Source organism: Bos grunniens, chromosome 10, assembly GCF_055505025.1.
Source record: "Bos grunniens cultivar Pamir isolate PY7600 chromosome 10, Bosgru_T2T1.0, whole genome shotgun sequence".
Lineage (NCBI taxonomy): Eukaryota > Metazoa > Chordata > Mammalia > Artiodactyla > Bovidae > Bos > Bos grunniens.
The window spans coordinates 66475488-66498342 of NC_141174.1; the positions used below are offsets into that span (position 1 = coordinate 66475488).

Here is a 22855-nt window from a genome sequence, read left to right on the forward strand (position 1 = left end):
GAGAATGGCTCTGAACTTCTGTCTTAATTCTCCTCACTGCAAACATTCTTTAACTGCCTTATTCATATAAAGTAAAAAACATAAAAACCAACCCTGAGATAAGCCACCCACTACTCTAGAGCTACTTGGTGATTTTGCCATAGGGCCCTACTGGCCTTGGTTGAGAACCTTTTGCTATGCTCTCCACAGTTCAGAAATACAAATTTTCGAAGTCATTCTTAACCATCTGGCAACTCTGGTACTGTTTCTTAAGTCCTGTTTGTTCCAATATAGGTAACCGTGGAAGCATCCACACTCAAAACAAACGTCTATGACTTGCTGCTGACTGAAAGCCAAACATTCTTGTCTCGGATAACTGAGCAGACTTAACATGGTCTCCAGAAGGGACAACCAGGCTCCCAGATGAAATGGGACTACTTGCTGCCAAAGAAAACGCTTCTATGTTTCTTTCACATGATCAGGTAGGGACAGAATAATCCTAGTTCTGAGGACTATTTCCTGAGATGAAACCCAAGTTTATTTTCATCTTGAAATTCTTTTAGGAGATAAGGAAAGACTTTTGTCATTTACACATGTAATCCTAAATACTGAAACACCTTTGTATACCAAAAAGCAATTTAACATTAGAGTTTGAAAAAAAAAAAAACCACGCTAGAAAGATAGTCAGATTCCTAACTCATACATAATGAGAATTTCAAGTCATTTTTTTTGGATGGGGGGTGCTGTGCTGCATGGCTTGCTTCCACAACCAGGTATTGAACCTGTGCCCTTAGCAGTGAAAGGGTGGAGTCCTAACCCCTGAACCGCGGGGGAATTCCCAAAATTTTAAGTCTCAAACCCTAGGAAGACAGGGCTCCAAATGCAAACTTTGGAAAATTACTCTATTAATGTATCATTAAGGAATTACTACTTTACCTTTTTTTCAACACCTCCCTCTTCTCTATGCGGTTGAACAGTTCTTGTTCTCTCTCCTTTTCTGTCATCTGTTCCAGACGGGCCCTGTCTTCCTCATCTCCCATGAGGTCTTCTCCGTAGCCATCATGGAATTCCTCATCTTCTGAGGAAGAGTCTGAATCTGAACTGGAGGAGGAGCTGTTGCTGTCAGAATCTGACACTTCACCTGCAGCACAGGCCCAAACACAAGATTAGGTGATGCTGCAGAAGACATGTGTTGATAATCATTCCTCCTCAGCTCTCCTAGGTGAAGTGGAACATGTTCGTCTCACTTCCCTGGTGAAAATTCTTGGTCTGCCTTTGGCAAACACAAACACAGGTTACAGAATCTTAGGCTAGATTAAGAAATCACCAGCATGATTTCTTAAATTGGATTTTTGTATTTTCAAAAAAATTACAGACCAAAGAAAAAAGTTGCAAGAATACCCATTGTTAACATCACCAACTTACTTTCTGTCTACATATATAAAACAACGTACAAATTTTTATCATTTATTTTGCTGAACTGAGAGTAAGCTGCAGAGATTGTGACTTTTCACCCTTAAGTAATTCTTGTAAAAAGGAGAGTCTCTTATATAACCAAATATACAATGATCAAACTCAGGAAATTGAAGAAACAGCATTATCTGACATACAGTCAGATGCATGTATTTTTCTTGCTTCATTCAGATTCTAAACAGATACTGAGAAGATTAGAGAACCTTGCAATAAAGGCAGAGACCATACTGTAAATCAGGTATCTTTCCCCCTGATTTCTGATTCTGCAGCTTCTACCATGTAAGAGTTCACTCCCAGGTCTGACTTGACTCACCTTCCTCAGGAGCTGAGCTCTCCGCTGAACTGTCTTTGTCCGAACTGCCTGAGGAAGCAGTTTTATTCGCCTGTTTCTTCATGGTTCCTTTCTTCTCTATTTTTCTGGCTTTTCCTTTCTTCTTATTTTTATTGCTCCCAAAAGTCCACTACAAGGAAAAAAGAAAAAGGAAAATTGAAACAGGAATTTTATTGAGAAAAGTTGTAAGATTCGAGAGTTAAGAATTTCCAATGTTCATCAAAACAATTTCAAGAGTCTCTACTGCTTTGAATCCAAAACAAATACACTTTTATAGGAAGAAAGATAATGATTTTTGAAATTTTACTTAAAACTTTGTAACTTTTGGTTCATAATTTCTTAAAGACAGTAGATAATTGATACAATAAATAAAAATTAATAACTTTTTATCAATAGAAAAGCAAGTATGTCATCTTAATGGCAAGTCAACTGAGTTAACTAAAACTCGGTACAGAAAACAGCTTCTAATGTTTCCTGTGGCAGAGAGGTCAGTAATTGCTAGAGGCTGGTATGTTTGGGTTTCAGTACACAGTGCATAGCTTAGTTCTGGAGTGGGTCCCAGGAAGGCAGGGGGAATAAAGCATGTTAGCAAGACAGAACTTCAGAAAACACAGGGAGAAAAGGATTAAGGCCACTGTTTGGCATGGACGATAGCACTGGTACTAACTCCAAGGAGGCAGAAAGCATATAATAGATCATTGAAAAATATACATGTGTGTGTATCTTTTTAAAAAAACCTGCATGTATCACACTACAACACAGTGCTTAAATTGGATCATAAATAGGAGATCCCATACATCTAAATACAAGGAACCTGCAATTTGTATTATCAAAGTAACAGGCTGGCAATACACAATCACTCCAAGGCCAAAAAAAATCATCTTCATCAAGCTCTTTAATTATAAGGCTGAAAGACCATAAAATCATTATTAAAATTCACAGAGACTATTTAGTTACATTAAACTATACCTCCTTTGATATTGTAACTTATCAGTTTAGGAGAATGATTTTAGGTGAAAAGTACTTTACTTGGAAAAACTTCATTTTATGTACTCTGAAAATAATATTTATAACCATCATAGACCTACTGTATAGCACAGAGAACTATATTCAACATCTTATAATAATCTATACTGGAAAAGAATCTAAAAAAGAATATATAGATATAGATATATCTGAATCACCTTGTTATACTCCTTAAAGTAATACGACACTGTAAATCAACTATACTTCAATAAAAAATTTTAAAAACCCAGTAAAGCAAACTCAGACAATACTAAATAAGCCAACAAACAACTGTGGAGGGGGAGGATAAAAAATAACATTCATCTTTCCAACATCATAGATTGAATTATAAATCTGGTTTTGACATAAAATTTCTATATCTAATATTTTTTAAAAGCACCAAGTCTTTGTTCCTTCTATAATATGATCATTATAGAACCTATCTAACAATAGCCAAGATCAGAAGTAAATTTACTTTGGAGTTTTTTAGGAGGTGTGGGTGGCGGGATAGTTCTGATGAGGTTTCCATCTTAGAAATGCTCCAGATGAGCTATTTTTAAGAACCACAGTCTGTTAATTTACCTTGATAAAATACTGTGAAAGGGTGCTACTTTAATCTTCTAATTTTTCATTTTAATTTACTCAGTTATTTTAAGTGCTACTTTATTTTTGTACTCAGGAGCTAGGAAGAAGGGACAAATGAAAGAAAACAGCTACATGTTCTAGATGATACCTTAAGTGAATAAATGACATATTAAGTAAAACATCATTTATATATATTAAGTGATATATAATTATGGCAACTCTGTAAGTGAATTTACTTCTCAAACTTTTAATATTTCAACACTTAGTTACCATTTAGAAACAAATTCCAATGCTTTTAATGGCTATGTTTCAACCATTTCAAATTTTTAATCATTCAAGGATAATAGTTTCTAGGTCATTTTGAAAGAATCCAAGAGGCCAAAGTGATCAGTTTCTTAGTTAACTGAGCTAAAATATATTAACTTCCTATGCTGATAACAGAGATTTTACACTTGTTTCAAGAAATATCCCAACTATGCACACGATAGTCAATAAATATTGATCATGAAAATGAGCATAACCCATCTCTTCTAAACAGGGTGTCTTTTCAGACTTTGTACAGAAATCCCTTCTTTGTATAAAGAGGTCCCTTTATACTTCTACCTGAAGGTAATATGGAAAGGCTCAGAACATAAAGGCAGAGCTTACTGGGGTCACATGTATCAAGATGGGCTAGGGTCTACTTCTGCTCACAGATTAGTGTTACTCATCTGCAACAGAGTCAAATTCTGAAATTCTGGGTGAGGGCAAGGGGGGAGTGTGTAAGAGCAAAAAGGGCTTAAATGCAAGGCCACACAGGTGAACGCAATTTAGGAGGTGCCAGAAAGCTATGTGTGGAGAAGGCAATGGCAACCCACTTCAGTACTCTTGCCTGGAAAATCCCAGGAGGAGCCTGGGTAGGCTGCAGTCTATGGGGTCTCGAAGAGTTGGACACAACTGAGCGACTTCACTTTCACTTTTCACTTTCATGCATTGGAGAAGGAAATGGCAACCCGCTCCAGTGTTCTTGCCTGGAGAATCCCAGGGACAGCAGAACCTGGTGGGCTGCCATCTATGGGGTCGCACAGAGTCGGACATGACTGAAGCGACTTAGCAGCAGCAGCAAGCCATGTGTCTTCCTTTTCTACTGTCTATCTGCTTCAATCTGCCACTGCCTAAGCTTAGCAACTGTCATCTACAGCTTATGATGCTTAACCCCTGGGGGAGAGGGAAGAAAGGTAAGCATTAAAATCGAAAAAAATAAAATGTTTCAATTTAACAAGGGTTTTCCTGGCTGAGCTGGTAAAAATCTGCCTGCAATACGCGAGACCTGGGTTTGATCCCTGGGTTGGGAAGATCCCCTGGAGAAGGGAAAGGCTACCCACTCCAGTATTCTGCCCTGGATATTTCCATAGACTGTACAGTCCATGGGGTCACAAAGAGCTGGACACAACTAAGTGACGTTCACTTTCACTTTTCCTGGCCGAACCTAGGTGTTCGAAGGGAACCTTGTTTTCTTCCAACAATTTTCAAAAGAAATGAGATCACAAAGCTGCCTCACCTCCCATGATGCTGACTCAATACAGTCTGTCATGCCAATGGCAAACAGCCAAACTTACTATATATGACAGGCTTTCAGGGAAATTTTAATAATGTAGGTAACTTTAGTTTAACAAATAAAACTTCTTATAAATACATCTTTAATAATAATAGTATGTGTTCATTATATGAAGCTTTGGGAAAAAATAGTATTTTTAAAGCTAAGAAAAAAAAATCTAAAAAAAAATCTGTATTTCTACCACTTAAAGGTAAATAATCCTTTAAAATATGGGGCCCAGTCTCATTATTCCTATTTAATATAGAGAAAGAGACTCAAATTGGTCCTGATAATCTCCCAAAAGATTTTTTCCCCCTGGAGAACAGGTCATATTTGTAATATTTTACATTTATTCCTATAATCCAGAGGTTTCTGAGTGTTTTCTTGATCTAAATACATCCAAGTACATATTTTAAATATTTGCCCCGTACCTCTCCTCTCAAGATCACAGAACCTAATAAACCATAAAGGAGATGGTCAAGAATTGTGGCAGGCAAAATCAATGTAGAAATAATCTTAACCCAGCCATTAGCCCCGGAGAAGGCAATGGCAACCCACTCCAGTACTCTTGCCTGGAAAATCCCATGGACGGAGAAGCCTGGTTGGCTGCAGTCCATGAGGTCGTGAAGAGTTGGACACAACTGAGCAACTTCACTTTCACTTTCACGCACTGGAGAAGGAAATGGCAACCCACTCCAGTGTTCTTGCCTGGAGAATCCCAGGGACGGCCGAGCCTGGTGGGCTGCCGTCTATGGGGTCACACAGAGTTGGACACGACTGAAGCAACTTAGCAGCAGCAACAGCAACCATTAGCCCAGAGATTGCTTACCTATTCCTATAAAAGTCTCATTCTATTGACTCTAAGAAGGAAAACTAATTCTTTCATTGCCAGAGGGTGGTAGTAAAGGGAGTCTAAAGAGTACAGGACAGGATTAAAGATACTCTTGGGCTCTCCCCATCCAGGATAGAGTAGAAGAAATGACCTGGCTTTTCTTAATTTGGTTTGGGAACTATGGCTGTAATGAAAGGCAAGCTCTGTGGTGACCTTAAAAGTGCTCTAAAATGCACCACAAAGAAGACAAGAATGAGAAAGCGAGTGCCTGCCGATTTGCATCCGAGTACAGAGCCAGAGCATCCCCTGAGGATAGCTGCTTAAAAACAATCTGGAAAAGGGAAAGGATCAGTGGATCAGTCAGGACTCAAACACACTGACATCCTGCTTTCCCCTGCACTCACATGCAAGCAGGCCCACACAAAACACCAGGGAAGCATTATGTACATATGCAGCGATGGAGACCTAAAACAGCGACTAGAAGGAAGATGTTTTCTTAAGTAATAAATTAAAAGAAATTAGCACTTTGACTCTCACTCCTGTAAAAGATACTCTAATGGATGGCAATTATCTAATAATACAAAGAGGGCTGGGAACTACTACATCACCCTGTGCCAGACTGAGTGTGTAGGGTGTATTATAAGCAGGTCCCTACTCTGGGAAGCAGCTGACCTTCCTGGCACTCAGCTGAAAGACAGGAAGGAACATGGGGTGGGGCGTGGCTGCTTTGGACTTGGGTAGCATTGACATGCTGCATACTCTGAGTATCCTGGAGACAGAAAAGCAAAGAAACTTCAACGTTTCAGAGAGGTTATCTCTAATGGGCAAGGAAGATCATATTCTAGGTCTCAGGACCCCGAGTAGAAACCACTGTAGTGCAGTTATTCCTGAAATTAATTTAGAGTGAAATGACATACTTTGAGGTAAGTAGGGTTTAAGAAGAATAGCTGAGCTAGCGATAAACTACAGGAATAGAGGTTCAAAGAATTGGAATAAGGCCCAAGCCCTCAACTTGAGACTGTTTCCTTATCTGTAAAGAAGGAATAATACTTGACCGAATACCAGGGTAGTGTGAGACTCAAAGGAGACTGAATGAAAGATGTTTAGAGCACATCAGAAACCATGAAGCGCTATATAAATGGAGGGTACTATTTTATGATGGGAAAAGGAAACCAGACATTCTCTGAGCCTCTGTTCTCTAATCTGTAATAAAGGAGTCCAAATGATCTCTACGACCCCTTGGAGTTTTAAAGTTGTAGGATTCCATATGAACTGAGTATTATACTAAATGGAAGCATTTGTCAAAAGGGTTCAGTAGTCATTATTCTAGATCTAAACAGTGGCCAATAGAGAGCTGTGTGGAGAGGGCATGGTTCCTGATTCAGGTGGTTTTCTTTCTCCCCTTGAAGATAGAAAAGGATCAGCCAAGCTGGAGTAAATGCAAATGTCAGCCTAAAGGACATGAGGAATAGCTAAGTTTTCTTTTTCCTTAAAAAAAATTAATTACTTTGTAATTAATCACAGTACAAAGAACACTACTATACCTTATACTCAAATAATCATGCATATTTAACTGGAAAACACACTCAATCACAAAAATCACAATCACAAGAATCCCTACACTCAATCACAAAAACTTATAATGTGGTTGTGGAGATAAAAAGTGAAACAGACACGATACCAAAAAACAAAGTAAAATATAATCAATATTCCACTGCACTGTGTGGTAAGAAGTGTCAGAATCTGTTGTACACAGTTTAAGCAAGTGGTCCATGAAAATCACTTTATTTTTCTTGTGATGAGATTTTTTTGGTCTCTAGAAAATGAGGTGCTACAGAATGGTAATCTACATAGCCAAGAACAAAGAAGTATGTTTAAAAAAAAGAAAAGGCTTATGAGCAATTCAAACAGCTACTGTTAAATTTAAGCAGAATATTCACACAAACTCTATGGGACCCTGGCTTCCTGACCCCAGAGCAGATCAGATACAGGAAGCCGGAAGCAGAGCCATCACTAGGAGACGAGACAATGGCCACTGCTTACCTACAATAGTGGGGGGAAAAGGAAAGGTACCCAAACCAGCGCTACACAGCCTAGTATTCTGGAAGTCATTATTTCACAGTATAAGAACTGCCCTTCATAATCATGACTAAATCAGCTTAAAAAACTATATTTGACAAAACTTATCCAAAAGTTTCAAATATAATAGATTTAAACTTTTAAGAGTTTAGTTTTAGTATTGGGATAATTCATCTCCATGGAACATCTTTTTCTACAAGTATTGTGTGTATGAAAACCTTACTAAATGAATATACACACTGAAAAACATTAGCTTGGCGGTGAAAGCCTTTATCAGAAGTACGTGCTGATTATGTATTATCTGCATGGTAAGGGAGTAACAAAACTTTGCTCTTGGGTATCTCGGCCAACTTCCTGGAAAAGTTATTACTAAATGAATTTTAAGTAAAAGTAGTATCCTTTTCAAAATGTCCTATTAAAAATATTGGAGCCAGCAAGCAATAATAAAGTAGTGGAATAGGAAGGAGTGCAACTAGATCAACCTGGGAGCGCCCAAAAGACTAACGGGATAAAAGGGAAAGAGAAGAAGCTTCAGAAAGAAAGAAAGTAGAAAACAATGGAATGGGGGAAAGCAAGAAGAGACCAGAGTTTTGAAGAGGTGGTAAGCTGGAGCATGAAGTTCGTCCAGGAGGGCTGACACAAGTTCTAGGGAAGAAAAACCTGGCGTGACAAGCAGTGAACAACAGGGCTGGGCCAGATGCTTTTATTTCTCAAAAGTGTAGAAAACAGGGCTGTACATGAAGCTTTTTTAAATAATCATTCTCGGTCAGGCTGAGGATATTAGGACATAAGTCTGATGTCCCCTTACTTTGTCTAGTGTAGTTATATTCTGCTTTGAACAACAAAAAAAGGTTTTCTTGGTATCTAACATGATTTTTACTGGTATCAAGTGAAAATCTAGGCTTTCTTCTTATGTCTTATCGAGATGCAGCTATCTGTTTCCACGAGACCCGCTGTGTTTCTAAAAAGGACTCTGAACTACCCGATTTAGGACTGTTCTTCCTAGTAGACTTTTGTTTCAGCCACTTTTTTTTTTAAACTTCATCTCATGAATGAGCACTGCTAATTCTCTTCCTTCTAAGCTTGTTGTTTTTCTTCCCTGCCACTCCTGTCCGCACCCTTGGTGGTGCTTCTCTTATCAAATGCTTTCAGGGACAAGAAGTGACGGTACCAAAATGCCACAACACAACATTATAAACTACCATTGAGGTGAGTTTTCCAATTTCCCAGTCATGGTCAATGTAAACGTTACAGAAAGAGTTCTACTTCTTATTTTCTCATGTGCCCAAGATATGATTGAGAATAATTCACTCACCAAAAATAATACCAAAGCATATTTTCTTCCATTAAAGTTAGGTATTCCCTCCCCCCACCACCCCCCCCACAGAGACTATAAATGAAATCTCTACTATTCCCTCCTGAAATGAGCGTTTTCTTTCTTCTTTTTTTTTGACTATATCACACAGCTTGTGGGATCTTAGTTCCCTGACCAGGGATCAAACCCGTTTCCCAGGGAGCAGAAGCACTGAGTCCTAACTCTGGACCACCAGGGAAGTCCCCGTAATTGAACCTTATACTTAATATCCACTGTACCCACTTTTTTTCTGGATAGGAAACTTTCATAACTTCTTTGTATCTCCCTCCCCACTCCTACCAGTTAGCTAGATATCTTCTTGTTCTAAAGTCAGTGCGTGTCTCTCCTTAAGACAAACCACCCGTTAACCTAACTCAGTTGTTCCTGACAAATTTTCTGTTCCAGCAAATCTGAGGGGAACAATATACTTCTATCTGTATTTATCATTGCTAATGACAATAAACCATAAAAGAGTCATGTGGGAGGGGAAAAGTGTTGGGATGTGTATATGGAGCCATAAATCTGAATTTACCATACTACTGAGTTCTCTAGTGGTTGGTAGCATTTTTTTAAAAAGATTTTAATTGTAGAAAACAATGAAATATTCACCCTAACTTTGCAGTGCTCTGTGCTTAAGCTAGTAGCCTGGGCCAGAGACTGATAATGCAGACCAAAAAAGAGGCACCTTTCAGAATGGCCATGAAATAGAGACTGCTATTTCCAGTGAAGGGTGAGAAGACTGGAGCAGAGCTGCAAGAAGCCAGTGAGCCTGGGGGATGGGATGCGGAGGGAGCTACAAGAGCTAACAACCTTGTGGGGGGAAAGTTACTCAAACTCTTAATTCCCTACTAGACAGGGTGCAGCCTGCCTGTCAGCTTTTTCTCTAGTAAGTACAGAAGTAGCTGGTAGCGTTCTAAGGATGAAGACTCAAGAGTTGGTAAGTAGCTGCGAGTGACAAAGGGAATCCTAAGCTGGAGACAAGTTTATGATGCTCTATCTACCCTAGCACATGTTTGGTCTCCTCTAATGCTGTGGAGATGATACATACTCTGACCGCTTGGTAGAAGCAGTTCAAAAGGATGAAGGGAATCCCTGTAGTAACTGCATACTCAGGAGTGATCTAATGATAGTACTATGGAGTTTCAAAGGATAGCTACTGATTTTTTCCTTAAGGAAGTACAAAGACCATAAACATACTACAGGGTATTCCAAACACAACACAGATTTGGGATTACACTGTAGTAGCTGACTTCTAAAACATGGAAAATGAAAGTAGTTAATGTAGGAATAGTGGGGAAGGGAATTATTTCAAGATTTTTCTGTTCTATTTTTGCTTTTTTTTAATAGAAAAAGCAAATTATTTCATAAAGCCCACTGCTTTTCTAACAGATTGGGTTACTTTATCAATTTTAGAGGAATTACAGTTCCTCCATGAAAAATAAATGAAACAAAGAATAAAATTCACACATTCACTACCTCTTATTGTCAAAACAATTTTAGGTCTGTTAAATTATTTAAGATTAAGAGAATATCACTACAGTCAATCAGAATGCAATCATTCCTAACCTGTATATGCAGGGCACTGGTGAATACTGTTCTGGCTGTTAACTAAATTTTATTATACTAAAAAAATTTTTTTTACGCCAGTGGAACTTTAAAACAAGATACTGTTAGTACACTGTTAAAAATATTTTCCTAGGGAGCTTCCCTGGTGGTCCAGTGGTTAAGAATCTGCTTTGCAATGCAGGGGACACAGGTTCGATCTCTGGTCCAGGAGGATCCTATACACCTCAGAGCAACTAAGCCCGAGTGCTACAACCACTGAAGCCCGTACACTGTGCTTAGCAACAAGAGAAGCCACCATAATGAGAACCCCGCACAGCACAATGAAGGGCAGCCTCTGCTTACTGCAACCAGAGAAAGCCTGCACAAAGCAACCAAGACTCAACACAGCCAAACAATGAAATAAATAAATACAAAAATAAAAAATTTTTTTAATAAAATTTTTTTCCTAGACTGCAGGGTAAGAGATTAAACACAAAGGTGATATCCAGCCTCCCTCCAAGAAATTACTAAGGGGAAGAAAAGTATTTTAAATCAAATGAGGAACATGTAGGAGTGTTTCAAAGACCTTTCCCCTAATCTCTCTCTTCCATTAAAGTTCTGGATTTTTAGGGCCTTGTTTGGTGGTGGGCAGCAGATTGGGAAAGTCACCTTGGCTTAAACAATGAACAGCTGGATGTTTCTCCGTAATACCTAATGACACCACTTTGGGGGATGTTGATTATGTCTACCCAAAGAAAGCTTCCTGTCTGTCTTCCTAAAGTATTTTCCACTAAAATTTGGCATTCTTGACAGAATTTCTTTTCTAACATAGAAAAGGGATTAAAAATTTAATAAAAAAATAAAAGAGATGGTGACTAACAAGTTATGCCCCTTCTATAAGAGTGCTGAAAATAAAAGACTAAAAAATGGTCACGGATGCACTGCAGAGATACCTGCTGGGTAACTAGCAGTACAGAGAACAGCACAATGTGAGAGCTTTCCAGACACAATTTTCTTTCCCTAGGAAGTTCTCACAGATCTTAGGCGGGAAGGTCTCAGGTTAAGGAAAAGAGGCTGTCAGGACTCTCAAATGCCCACCAGAGGCCTATCCCTCCACACCCACCTCGTCATCGCTGTTAGACGTCTCTGAGTCTGAGGAGGCAGCAGGCTGACTCACGGGCGGCTCCTTCTCTTCAGAGTCACTTCGCTTCCGCTTTGCCAGGGACAAGAGTTCCTGAGAGGGCAAAGTAGCCGCATGAGTTTTGTTTACAGAGAAAATACATCCAAAAATACTACAATGCTCACCTTCCCTAAATCTCTTCTACCTCTTTGTGGTTGCAATAAAAAAACACCGTCATGGGAACTTTAATCACATGAACAGTCGGACTGCTACACTTCTAAGTACTAAAGAAATGTTTTCAAAATCTGTCCTGGGAATTCCCTGGTGGTCCAGTGGTTAAGACTCTGCACTTTTACTGCCAAGGGCCTGGGTTCAATCACTGGTGGGGGAACTAGGATCCTACAAGCCAGAAAGCACAGGAAAAAAAAAAAAAAATCTGTCCCCTCAATGGGAGGTGTATGTCTGAAATGGAAAATGACTAGAAAACTGAACTGTAGGCTACCCCCATATGTGTTACTCGCTCAGTCGTGTCCAATTCTTTGCAACCCCACAGACTGTAGCCTGCCAGGCTCCTCTGTCCATGGGATTCTCCAGGCAAGAATACTGGAGTGGGTTGCCATTTACTTCTCCAGGGGATCTTCCTAACCCAGCGATCGAACCCAGGTCTCCCCCATTGCAAGCAGATTCTTTACCATCTGAGCCACCAGGGAAGCCCCAGGCTACCCCCAAATTTCCTCTATAAGTTACAGGAGTACTGATTCTCAGGACCATGTCTACAAAGGTAATCTGCTCCCTTTCCTTAGTGGTATAGCCAATACTCTGAGCATCTTCTTACTATATATATAATTCATGGTAAAACTGGCATCTGTGGTGCTGTTTGGAATAAGCTAACAAACTGTAAGTTTCTGAAACTGAAAGTCACTCAGTCGTATCTGACTCTTTGTGACCCCATGGACTGTAGCCTGCCAGGCTCTTCTGTCCATGGAATTCTCCAGGCCAGAATGCTGGAGATCTTCCCAACCCAAGGACCGAACCCAGGATGCCTGCATTGCAGGTAGATTCTTTATTGTTTGAGCCACCAGGGAAGCCCAATAAGTTTCTGAGGTAGTTTTCTGAATGCTTAAACCAGGGGGGGAAAAGTATATTTCTGGTGCTTAACCCAGGGTCAAGCTGGAAGGATGCTGACCATTACATGAGAATCCTAATTTGACAACCCAAATATTTCCATTTGCCATCTCTGCCTTGTCCTGGTGATTTAAGAGATTAAAGGGGAAGAGATATGCCATTTAGTAAGTTGCAGCTACAACCAGGATTTGCTCTTTCACATGGTTCCCCTCTCCTGTTAGTTCTCCCCAACTCAGTCCACTCAAAAACACAGCAAAAGGATACTTGCTCTGGTTCTTGCTCTTGGATAATATCAATACCAGCCCCAAATTATATTGCACTTACCAGATGTCAGGTACTTTTCTAAGCATCTAACATGTAATCTTCACAATGCCTTAAGGTAAGTATCATCATCACCCCCATTTAAAGATAAAAAAAATTAAGCAGTAGGAAAGGTTAAGTAATTTACCCAAGATAATACAGTGAGTGTATGATAGAGTCAGGATTCACACCAGGACAGATAAAATCCTAGTTCCTATTTCAATCATGGTTTACATTTTCCCCTTGTGCCAAAAAAAGAGAAAAATACAACTAATAAATACTAGGAGCATTATTCCTTGATGATGATGGTGCTATACAACTAAAGATTAAGTGCCGACAAAATTTTTAAAGACTGCTATAAAATATCTGTTTTCCTCTTCCAGTCTCTTTCTATTTTAGGAGTATACCCTCCTTGGCCAGAATGAGAAAATGACCTTCTCAGATTAACAGCTGACATGATCTCGTCTTCATAAGCAGTCATGAAACGTTACTCTTCTCATTTCCTTAGACAGAGCTGGCATACTAACTTCCTGAAAAGGCTTCAGATCATAAGAACACTCTCCTTTTTCATACCAAAATGGTAACTCCTACTGACCAAATACGAATTGCAACAATATTTGTGTGCTTACAGTCTTTTAAAAACAAGTATGTAATTTACATATACTGTGTTTTATCCTTTCTTATGGACAGTTCTATGAGTTTGACAAATATAGCTGAACTACTCCTGTGAACCAGATATAGGACAGTCCCATCATGCCCTCCAAATTTTGCTGTAATTTGCACTGGTCAACAGGAGTCATTACTTTCGTATGAAAAAGTAGAGCATGTATGATCTTCAGCCTTTTCAGGAAGTTAGTGCTCTTCATCTCCCTCCCTCCATCCCCTGGCAATCACACACCTGTTTTCTGTCCCTATACATCTGCCTATCATAAAATATCATATAAATGGAATCATGTAGCATGTAGTCTTTTGAATCCGTTTTTTTTTTTTTTTTTTAGAATAATGCATTTAAGATTCATCCATGTTGCCGGGAGAGGAATAGGCAGTTTGTTTCTTTTTATTGTTAAGTAATATTCCATTGTATGGATACACCACACTTTACCCATCTGCTAGTTGAAAAACATCTGGATTGTTTACAGCTTGGGGCAATTATTGGTTCATGTACAGGTTTTCATGTAAATACTAATTTTTATTTCACTTGGATAAATGCCAAGGAGTGGTATTGCTGGGTTATATGGTAATTTGTGTATGGCCTTTACTATTATCTTTTTTCCACATTACCTTTATGCAAATTTATAAAAATTGGAAAGATTTATTAGTAATTTTTTCCTGACCCTTTGAGGTTCACAAATGCAACAGAATTCTGTTTTATAATAATACCAACTCATTATAACATGGATTTGGATATGCTGGCAATCAAATTCCTCCCTGAAACACAGACTATTACAAGCAGTAGATATCCATTAACAGTTCCTGTAACTAAAGTGTTAAGATGTTAATATTGTCTTCCTGTTAAAGAGATTCCACATGATATTAAAAACCTAAGACAACTAATAAGAACTGTTGTAAGTTATCTGTATAGCACAGAGAACTCTTCTCAAAACTCTGTAACTGACCTATACGGGGAAAAAAAAAAGAGTGAACATATGTATTACTGATTCACTTTGCTGTACACCTGAAATTAACACAACATTGTAAATCAAATATACCCCAATAAAAATTTAACAGTAAATAAAATAAAAGATAAAAACCTAGCAAATGGCTCTTCATTAGTGGACAACTGCATCTGACAGGCACAGTCCTTCTTCTACAGCATTAAATACCGTATTAACAACAGTACAGAGACAGCAAAGACCTTAAAAAGTGTGAAAGATACTCCTTCTACAAGCTGGGAACTGTATATGAAGTTACTGGGGAACTCATGGCAAGGCTACTCTTCACAGTTAAGTCCTTTATATTCTGAGGGCTCATAAATCAGCTGAACACACTACTGTGAGACAGAAAGGTCTTGCCAATACCGCACACACGAAGAGATAGATTTGTTACCTGTAGGAGTGGATTTATCTAACACCAATACTCACAAAAGCCAGTTTAAAAACTGATTCATGCATGGGGATAGATCCACCTGCAGCTCTCTCTTGCCAGGCCCACTTCACTGTGCCACACTGGTTGAGATGATGTTGGTTCTCTCACCATCCTCTCTCTATTTCATCACAGCTAGTGAAAATCTCTTTTCTCGGCATTCCTCTAGGATGCCATGGCAGTGTAGGGTGCCAGCATGGTTTATCAAATTGAAGCTGAACTAAAGATCTGCTGAGAGTAATGCAATGCCCCACACACCGCAGGTAAGGCTGTGCAGGATGCCACATCTGGCTTCCAGAGGAGTTTAATTAATACTGCTTGATATTTAACACTAAACTAGATGGCCAAAACTCAGACCCTAACAAAGCAAGCCTAACTACACAAGGTAATATTTATTAAAATAGTATTATTTTGGCTAAAATTAGAATTTTAATCCATCAATATGTCAAGATTCATAAACCTGAGGGTTGAATTCCCCCACCCCATCATTCACAATGCGCTTTTTGTGATGCCATGTTGGGATCAACTTGTAATAAAGCAATTTAGCTTCCCCTTACTCAAAGGAAATTAACAAACCTCCCATGATCACATGAAAGTGGGATACATATTCTGTACCCCAGGTAAGGAGAATAAAAGCCCATATGGATAAACCTCAGAGGTTTGTTTTTTAAAAAATAGTTAATTAGCATGTATTTTTCACTTATTCATTCCACAAATACAACTGATATAAGTGATTACTGCCAATTAGGGTGACCAGACATCTTGGTTTGCTCAGGACTGTCCTGGTTTTAGCACTGAAAGTCCTGAATTCTGGGAAACTCAGTTCCTGGCAAGCCGGGACAGATATTAATAGTTCCCCTGCTATCAGCACCTACTATATACCAAGTTCTGAGTAGACAGTCATGAAGATACATAATCCTTTGATCTCACAGAACTGAAAACCAAGTGAGGGGTATATGAATAACTGATTCACTTTGCTGTTCACTTGAAACTAACACAACATTATAAATCAATTATACTCCAATAAAATTTTTAAAATAAATAAATAAAATCAAGTGAGGGAGAGAGACAACAAATAGGTAAAGAAACAATTATATCTAGTAATAAGTGCTGAGAAGGTGGTTATCAAGTGGATGAAACACCTATCTGCAATAGGGTGATTGCTTCTTTGAGGCAATGGTATTTAGGCTGAGACTAGAAACCTGGCGAGAGGAACCAGGGATGCAGCAGTCTTCTGGACATAAGTCTACAGAGAGAATAGATAAGGCCCTGAAACTGGCAACAGCTTGGCTTAACCAAAGAACTGAAAGGGAACCAGTGTGACTAGAGCTTCTTAGGCAAGGGGTGGGGGGGGTGATGGAATGAGGCAAGTTAGAGGTGAGAAGAAACCACATCATTTTCAGGTTTATAAAGCAGGATCAGGAGAACAAATTTTATTGGAAGGCAGTGGGAAGCCTTCATCAAATGATTTTAACCTAGGGAAGTAAGCATCCCCTGAGAGGGTTTTTAAAAGAGCACTCTGACTAACAGGAATAGACTAGAGGGCCAGGGAAGAAGTACAGAGGGGTCCACAGCAGGGTAATCAGAGTGGATGGTGGCCTGGACAGCCTAAGTAGCCATAGGGACAGAGGGAAGTGGGAGGACTTGACAGATGCTGAGTAAAGAGTAGTAATTCACAGAGGTGTAAATCTGAGATTAATTCCTATTTTCTCTTTCATATCAAAATTGTTGATAGAAGAACATCATTCCAACAGTGGACACAGGTTATTTTTAAAGACTAAGGAACACAGCCACTGTGTACATACATGTCTGTGGGATACATGTATCCCATACATGTATCTGTACATACATGTATGTCCCATTCTCTTTTGCTAGAACTGTTTCAACAAGCATGCACTATTTTTGTAATTAAAAAACAAAAGAAAACAAACCAAACCAATGAACAAACACAAAAACCCTTCAGAATAAGTAATTCCAAAGTGACAGTATAACATTCTTTTACATATCGCATGACTGGAGCTAAATGTGGTAACTTCTTCCAATTACCAGCAAAGTGATTATAGTTATAGATAAAATACTGTGCTATATAAATGCCCACACTGCCACAGAATTGATAAAATAAAATCACCTTTCAACACAATCAAAATAAAAAGTACATAAAAATCTTTTAAAAATTCTATTACTGTTCAGTTCAGTTGCTCAGTTGTATCCAACTCTTTGCGACCCCATGAATTGCAGCACGCCAGGCCTCCCTGTCCATCACCAACTCCCAGAGTTCACTCAGACTCACGTCCATCAAGTCAGTGATGCCATCCAGCCATCTCATCCTCTGTCGTCCCCTTCTCCTCCTGCCCCCAATCCCTCCCAGCATCAGAGTCTTTTCCAATGAGTCAACTCTTCGCATGAGGTGGCCAAAGTACTGGAGTTTCAGCTTCAGCATCATTCCTTCCAAAGAAATCCCAGGGCCGATCTCCTTCAGAATGGACTAAGTGGATCTCCTTGCAGTCCAAGGGACTCTCAAGAGTCTTCTCCAGCACCACAGTTCAAAAGCATCAATTCTTTGGCGCTCAGCTTTCTTCACAGTTCAACTCTCATATCCATACATGACCACAGGAAAAACCATAGCCTGGACTAGACGGAACTTTGTTGGCAAAGTAATGTCTCTGCTTTTGAATATGCTATCTAGGTTGCTCATAACTTTCCTTCCAAGGAGTAAGCGTCTTTTAATTTCATGGCTGCAGTCACCATCTGCAATGATTTTGGAGCCCCAAAAAATAAAGTCTGACACTGTTTCCACTGTTTCCCCATCTATTTCCCATGAAGTGATGGGACCGGATGCCATGATCTTCGTTTTCTGAATGTTGAGTTTTAAGCCAACTTTTTAACTCTCCACTTTCACTTTCATCCAGAGGCTTTTTAGTTCCTCTTCACTTTCTGCCATAAGGGTGGTGTCATCTGCATATCTGAGGTTATTGATATTTCTCCCGGCAATCTTGATTCCAGCTTGTGCTTCCTCCAGCCCAGCGTTTCTCATGATGTACTCTGCATATAAGTTAAATAAGCAGGGTGACAATATACAGCCTTGACGAACTCCTTTTCCTATTTGGAACCAGTCTGTTGTTCCATGTCCAGTTCTAACTGTTGCTTCCTGACCTGCATACAAATTTCTCAAGAGGCAGGTGAGGTGGTCTGGTATTCCCATATCTTTCAGAATTTTCCACAGTTTATTGTGATTCACACAGTCAAAGGCTTTGGCATAGTCAATAAAGCAGAAATCGATGTTTTTCTGGAACTCTCTTGCTTTTTCCACGATCCAGCGGATGTTGGCAATTTGGTCTCTGGTTCCTCTGCCTTTTCTAAAACCAGCTTGAAGAACTGGAAGTTCACGGATCACGTATTGCTGAAGCCTGGCTTGGAGAATTTTGAGCATTACTTTGCTAGCGTGTGAGATGAGTGCAATTGTGCGGTAGTTTGAGCACTCTTTGGCATTGCCTTTCTTTGTCTTTTCTTTCTTTGACTCTGGGTCAGGCAGACATTATTTTCAACTACCTACTATGTTTCCACTTGAGAGTCTCATAAGACAATTTTAATCTCTACACATCTAAGACTGAACATATACTCTTCATCTCTAAACCTGATCTTCCTCCATGGTTCCCTACCTCATGCCAGAACATCCTCTTCCTCACCCCCAGCATCCAATCAATCATCAAACTCACAGTTTCATAGCATGAATATTATGTCCTATTGAATCCACTTTCTGCCATGTCTATAACTACACTGGTGCAAGTCAGGCATTCATTCAACAAATATTGACAAGGTACATGCAGCAGGCCAGACACTGTTCTAGATGCAGGGACACTCCACTGCCCTCTCGGAGTTTCCATTCTAGTGGAACTTACCCTCTCCACCATCTCTCACCTGGACTCCTCTATCTGCCACCTAACTGGTGTCCCTTCTCTAGATTACTCTCCACATGTCTGGGAAAACTTTTCATAAGACAAAGAGGAACACCTCTTCCAGCTTAAAATCCTCCACTGGTTTCTCATTACCCTCAGAACAGAGTTCACAGTCCTGAATATTGCTGACCTGATCCTGCCAGTGGCTTAAAACTTCTTTTCAACCTCAGCCCACAGAGAGATAAATTATACCTTATGAAACAATATCTATATGAAACATACTTATGTTTACTAAGTCCGACATACAATTATTTTTTCTATTTGATTCAATTTTGTTTTTATTTTTAATACTGGTTGTGATCCACTAAACTGGTTTTTCCATTTTCAAAGGATCGGAAGAGACTACTTTTGCAGCTTCACTTGGACCACTCTCTCTCCAACTAGTGATGTCGTAGTCACTCTGCTTCTTTCAGTTTCATGAGGGTGGTAGGTCCTTCCTGCCTCAACGGTTTTGTACATTTTGGTCCCTCAACCATGAACACTCACATGTTGCTGTACTCTTCAGTCACCTATCTTCTTGTCCCTAACCCATATTCCAGGTCTCAGCTTAAATGTCACTCCCATCAGGCTAGCACTGGGTCCCAGGTCACAGTGTCACAGCATCTCAGTTCTTCCTTCCTAAGATGTAACACAAATCTAAGGAAATGACTCTCTGAGCAATTTCAGCACCTGTCCCTCCCTCCATGCTCCCCTACTCCCAGCTCCTGGAAGGTGGAAATTGCTTCCGTTTTGTCCATCCAATAGCCTTATTGTCTAGCACTGTCTAACACATTTGTTGAAAGATTAAAAAAAAAAAAGAAAAACAATCTTTCCTTTTGGGGAACTTATGAAGGGAGCAAATAAGTACACCAAGAGAGGGGTGCTGAAAGACAGGTTTTCAATTTTTCCTAAAACCCTGTTATGGCTCCCACTGGACTCAACCTTCCCTGCACTATTTCTAAAGGAAAGTCAAGTGAAACTGGCAGATGAGTTGCATCAAGCGAGATGCAACACCATGACACAAATTTAAAAACTACAGAAGTTAACACTGACACTTCTCACAACTTAGACTTCAAACTGCTCTGACTCATGAAAATAGACTTTAGGGACTTCTCTAGCAGTCCAATGGCTAAGATTCCGTGCTCACAATGCAGGGGGCCTGGGTTTGATTCCTGGTCAGAGAACTGGATCCCACATGCTGTAACTAAGAGTTCACATGCAGCAACTAAGAGTTTGCCTGCCTCAATGAACACTGACGATCCCATGTGCTACAACTAAGACCTGGCACTGACAAAAAAAAAAAAACTATATTAATAAGAAGCACAACTTCTAAATTTCCCAACTTTTATGTGAAAGATTTGTGGAAGGATACTTTATAAGAATGATATTTTAAACACATAATGTCTAAAAATAATTCCTACAAAATACTTAGGGGCCAATTAAAAAAAAAAGTTTAATTTATGGCTACTTCAAGTAGCATGAGCAAAGAGGACAGGATAACACAATTACCGTCATTTTAAATAAGGATGAAAACTGCAAAATAACCGCATGTAGCTTTTCTTTTTTCCTTGAAAAAGGCAGAGTAAAGTTCTTGTTATAAACACTGAGTTGTACTGACTTGAATAGACAACTTCTGATTCCTTTCTTGTCTTGGATGCTTTTCATACTACAGGATCCACTGCATAAATATTATTCCAAAAGAGTGACACATTATCTCCATAGAGGTACATGGTGGGGTAAAAAAGCCTAGATTTGCCTCAAATTGTGTTATTTTTTTCCAAGAAGCACCAAAAGCAATAACTCCATGATTTGCAATTCTAAGATGTTGAAAAAAAAGTGTGGCCAACATAAAAAATAAGGTCACTATCAGGTCAGATGTTAAAATGAATCCTTCAAAGGTCTGAGTTTTTAAAACCTTTGAAAGTTAAAACAAATTTCAAAGAACTCCCAATTCAGTTACTACATACCTCTTCCCACCAAGAAGAAAGGGAAAAAATAAACAGGCCTCAAAAAAAGCATCCCAACAATTCAAACGGCTTCAGAGATTAGAAAAACCAGCTGCTTTGCCACCTTAAACATCTCTGTTAAGTTCCTTTGGTTATATGTGCACACACACTATGGCTGAGACAGGAAGCTATTTCTCTCCCAAACTACTTACAGTGTCTTATGAAAAAGATTAACTTGCATACAGACAGTGGTCTCAGTGTTTAACACAAATAAGTACCTGGACTATAACTGGTAAAATGCTGTATTTTACCTCAGAGGATACAGTCCCCTGAGTCTTCTGATTCAGTAGCTCTGGGATGGGAGCCCCTGCAAAGCACATCTGAAATAAGCAACCCAAGCAGTTTCATACATACATGTTCTTTCTCTCACCACCAGGAAAAACCAGTGTAGAAGGCTGACCTGCCTCACCTTCAGTAAAGACTAATTTGGAGGTAATATTTCTGACATAATGGCTTAGATTCCCACTTGGAAAACTCATAGACAAAGGATCTCCTTACTAACTGTGCTCCATTCTCACACTTGACACTCAGATTTGTCATGGTTTGTTCTTTTCCACAAGGCCTGCTCATTAGACAGCAAATACGATGTTATACCCCACCAATGAAGACCAAGAAATAGATGGAGTAGACTAAGGTATCTTGGTGAGATAAGGCCCAGAAGGCATTAACTTTGTTCTGAGGATTCCTAAAGACTGCAAAACCAGGCTGACTTTGAACTTCTGCTCAAGATCTCTGAGAAAACTTCTGGAGAGCATAGAACTTTTTGATTCCTCTGAAAGCCTGGCACAGGGCTGAATAGAAAGAAGGCACTGATGCCTGTTAGGATGCACAGGAAATGGGGATTTTGATCTGATTCCCATCTGATAAAAAGAATGCCAATGAGTTGAAAAGGAGAAAGGTGAAATTGCTGTTAAAATGTATTAGGTATTACTTACAAATTTTATGCTAATTTCTTTTTACAAATAGATAAAGTTGGGTTTAAAGTTGTAATCCCTTCAGTTGCCACTTTGAAAAAACTTGTGGATAAGGAAAAATCTTTCTGCTACAAAAGGAAGCTCTCTACTCATTTTATTTGTGAGACTTCTGTGGAAAATAATCAAAGAGAATAATTTACAGCTTAGTTCATTTATCATCAGAACAGATGTCTTAAGAGTGCTTTACCAAGGAAGCCCCCCAAATCATCTTTTAAATTGATGTATCAAATCCCTCTATTCAATATACTGTACAAACATGCATTCAAGTAACACAGAACATGGCTATGAAACATCATTTTGCAATATGAAAAACAGAATAGTTGGTATATGGAAAGAGCATAGGCCTTGCAGTCATACAGATTTGGGTTCAAATTCTACTACCAAGTTATGTGAATCTAGGTAAGTTATATCTTCAAGCTCCATTTTTCTTATATCTAAAATGGGGAAAATGGTACCTACTTTATCAGAATTTGAAAACCTGACAATGTAAATAAAGCACTTAATTGAAGTGACTGGATGGCTCAGCAGATAAAGAAACCACCTGTGATGCAGGA

General features: G+C 39.2%; 1 protein-coding gene across 1 annotated transcript in view; it reads right to left on the reverse strand.

Annotated features, from left to right (window-relative positions):
- Nucleotides 1–22855, reverse strand: part of RTF1 (RTF1 homolog, Paf1/RNA polymerase II complex component) — a 50267-nt gene that overhangs the window by 21807 nt on the left and 5605 nt on the right. Inside the window, exons 2-4 of the mRNA XM_086321823.1 lie at nt 11883–11993; nt 1766–1913; nt 916–1120 (exon numbers count right to left, since the gene is read on the reverse strand). Coding sequence (XP_086177949.1) covers nt 916–1120; nt 1766–1913; nt 11883–11993 — 464 coding nt within the window. The remainder of the gene's footprint in view (nt 1–915; nt 1121–1765; nt 1914–11882; nt 11994–22855) is intronic.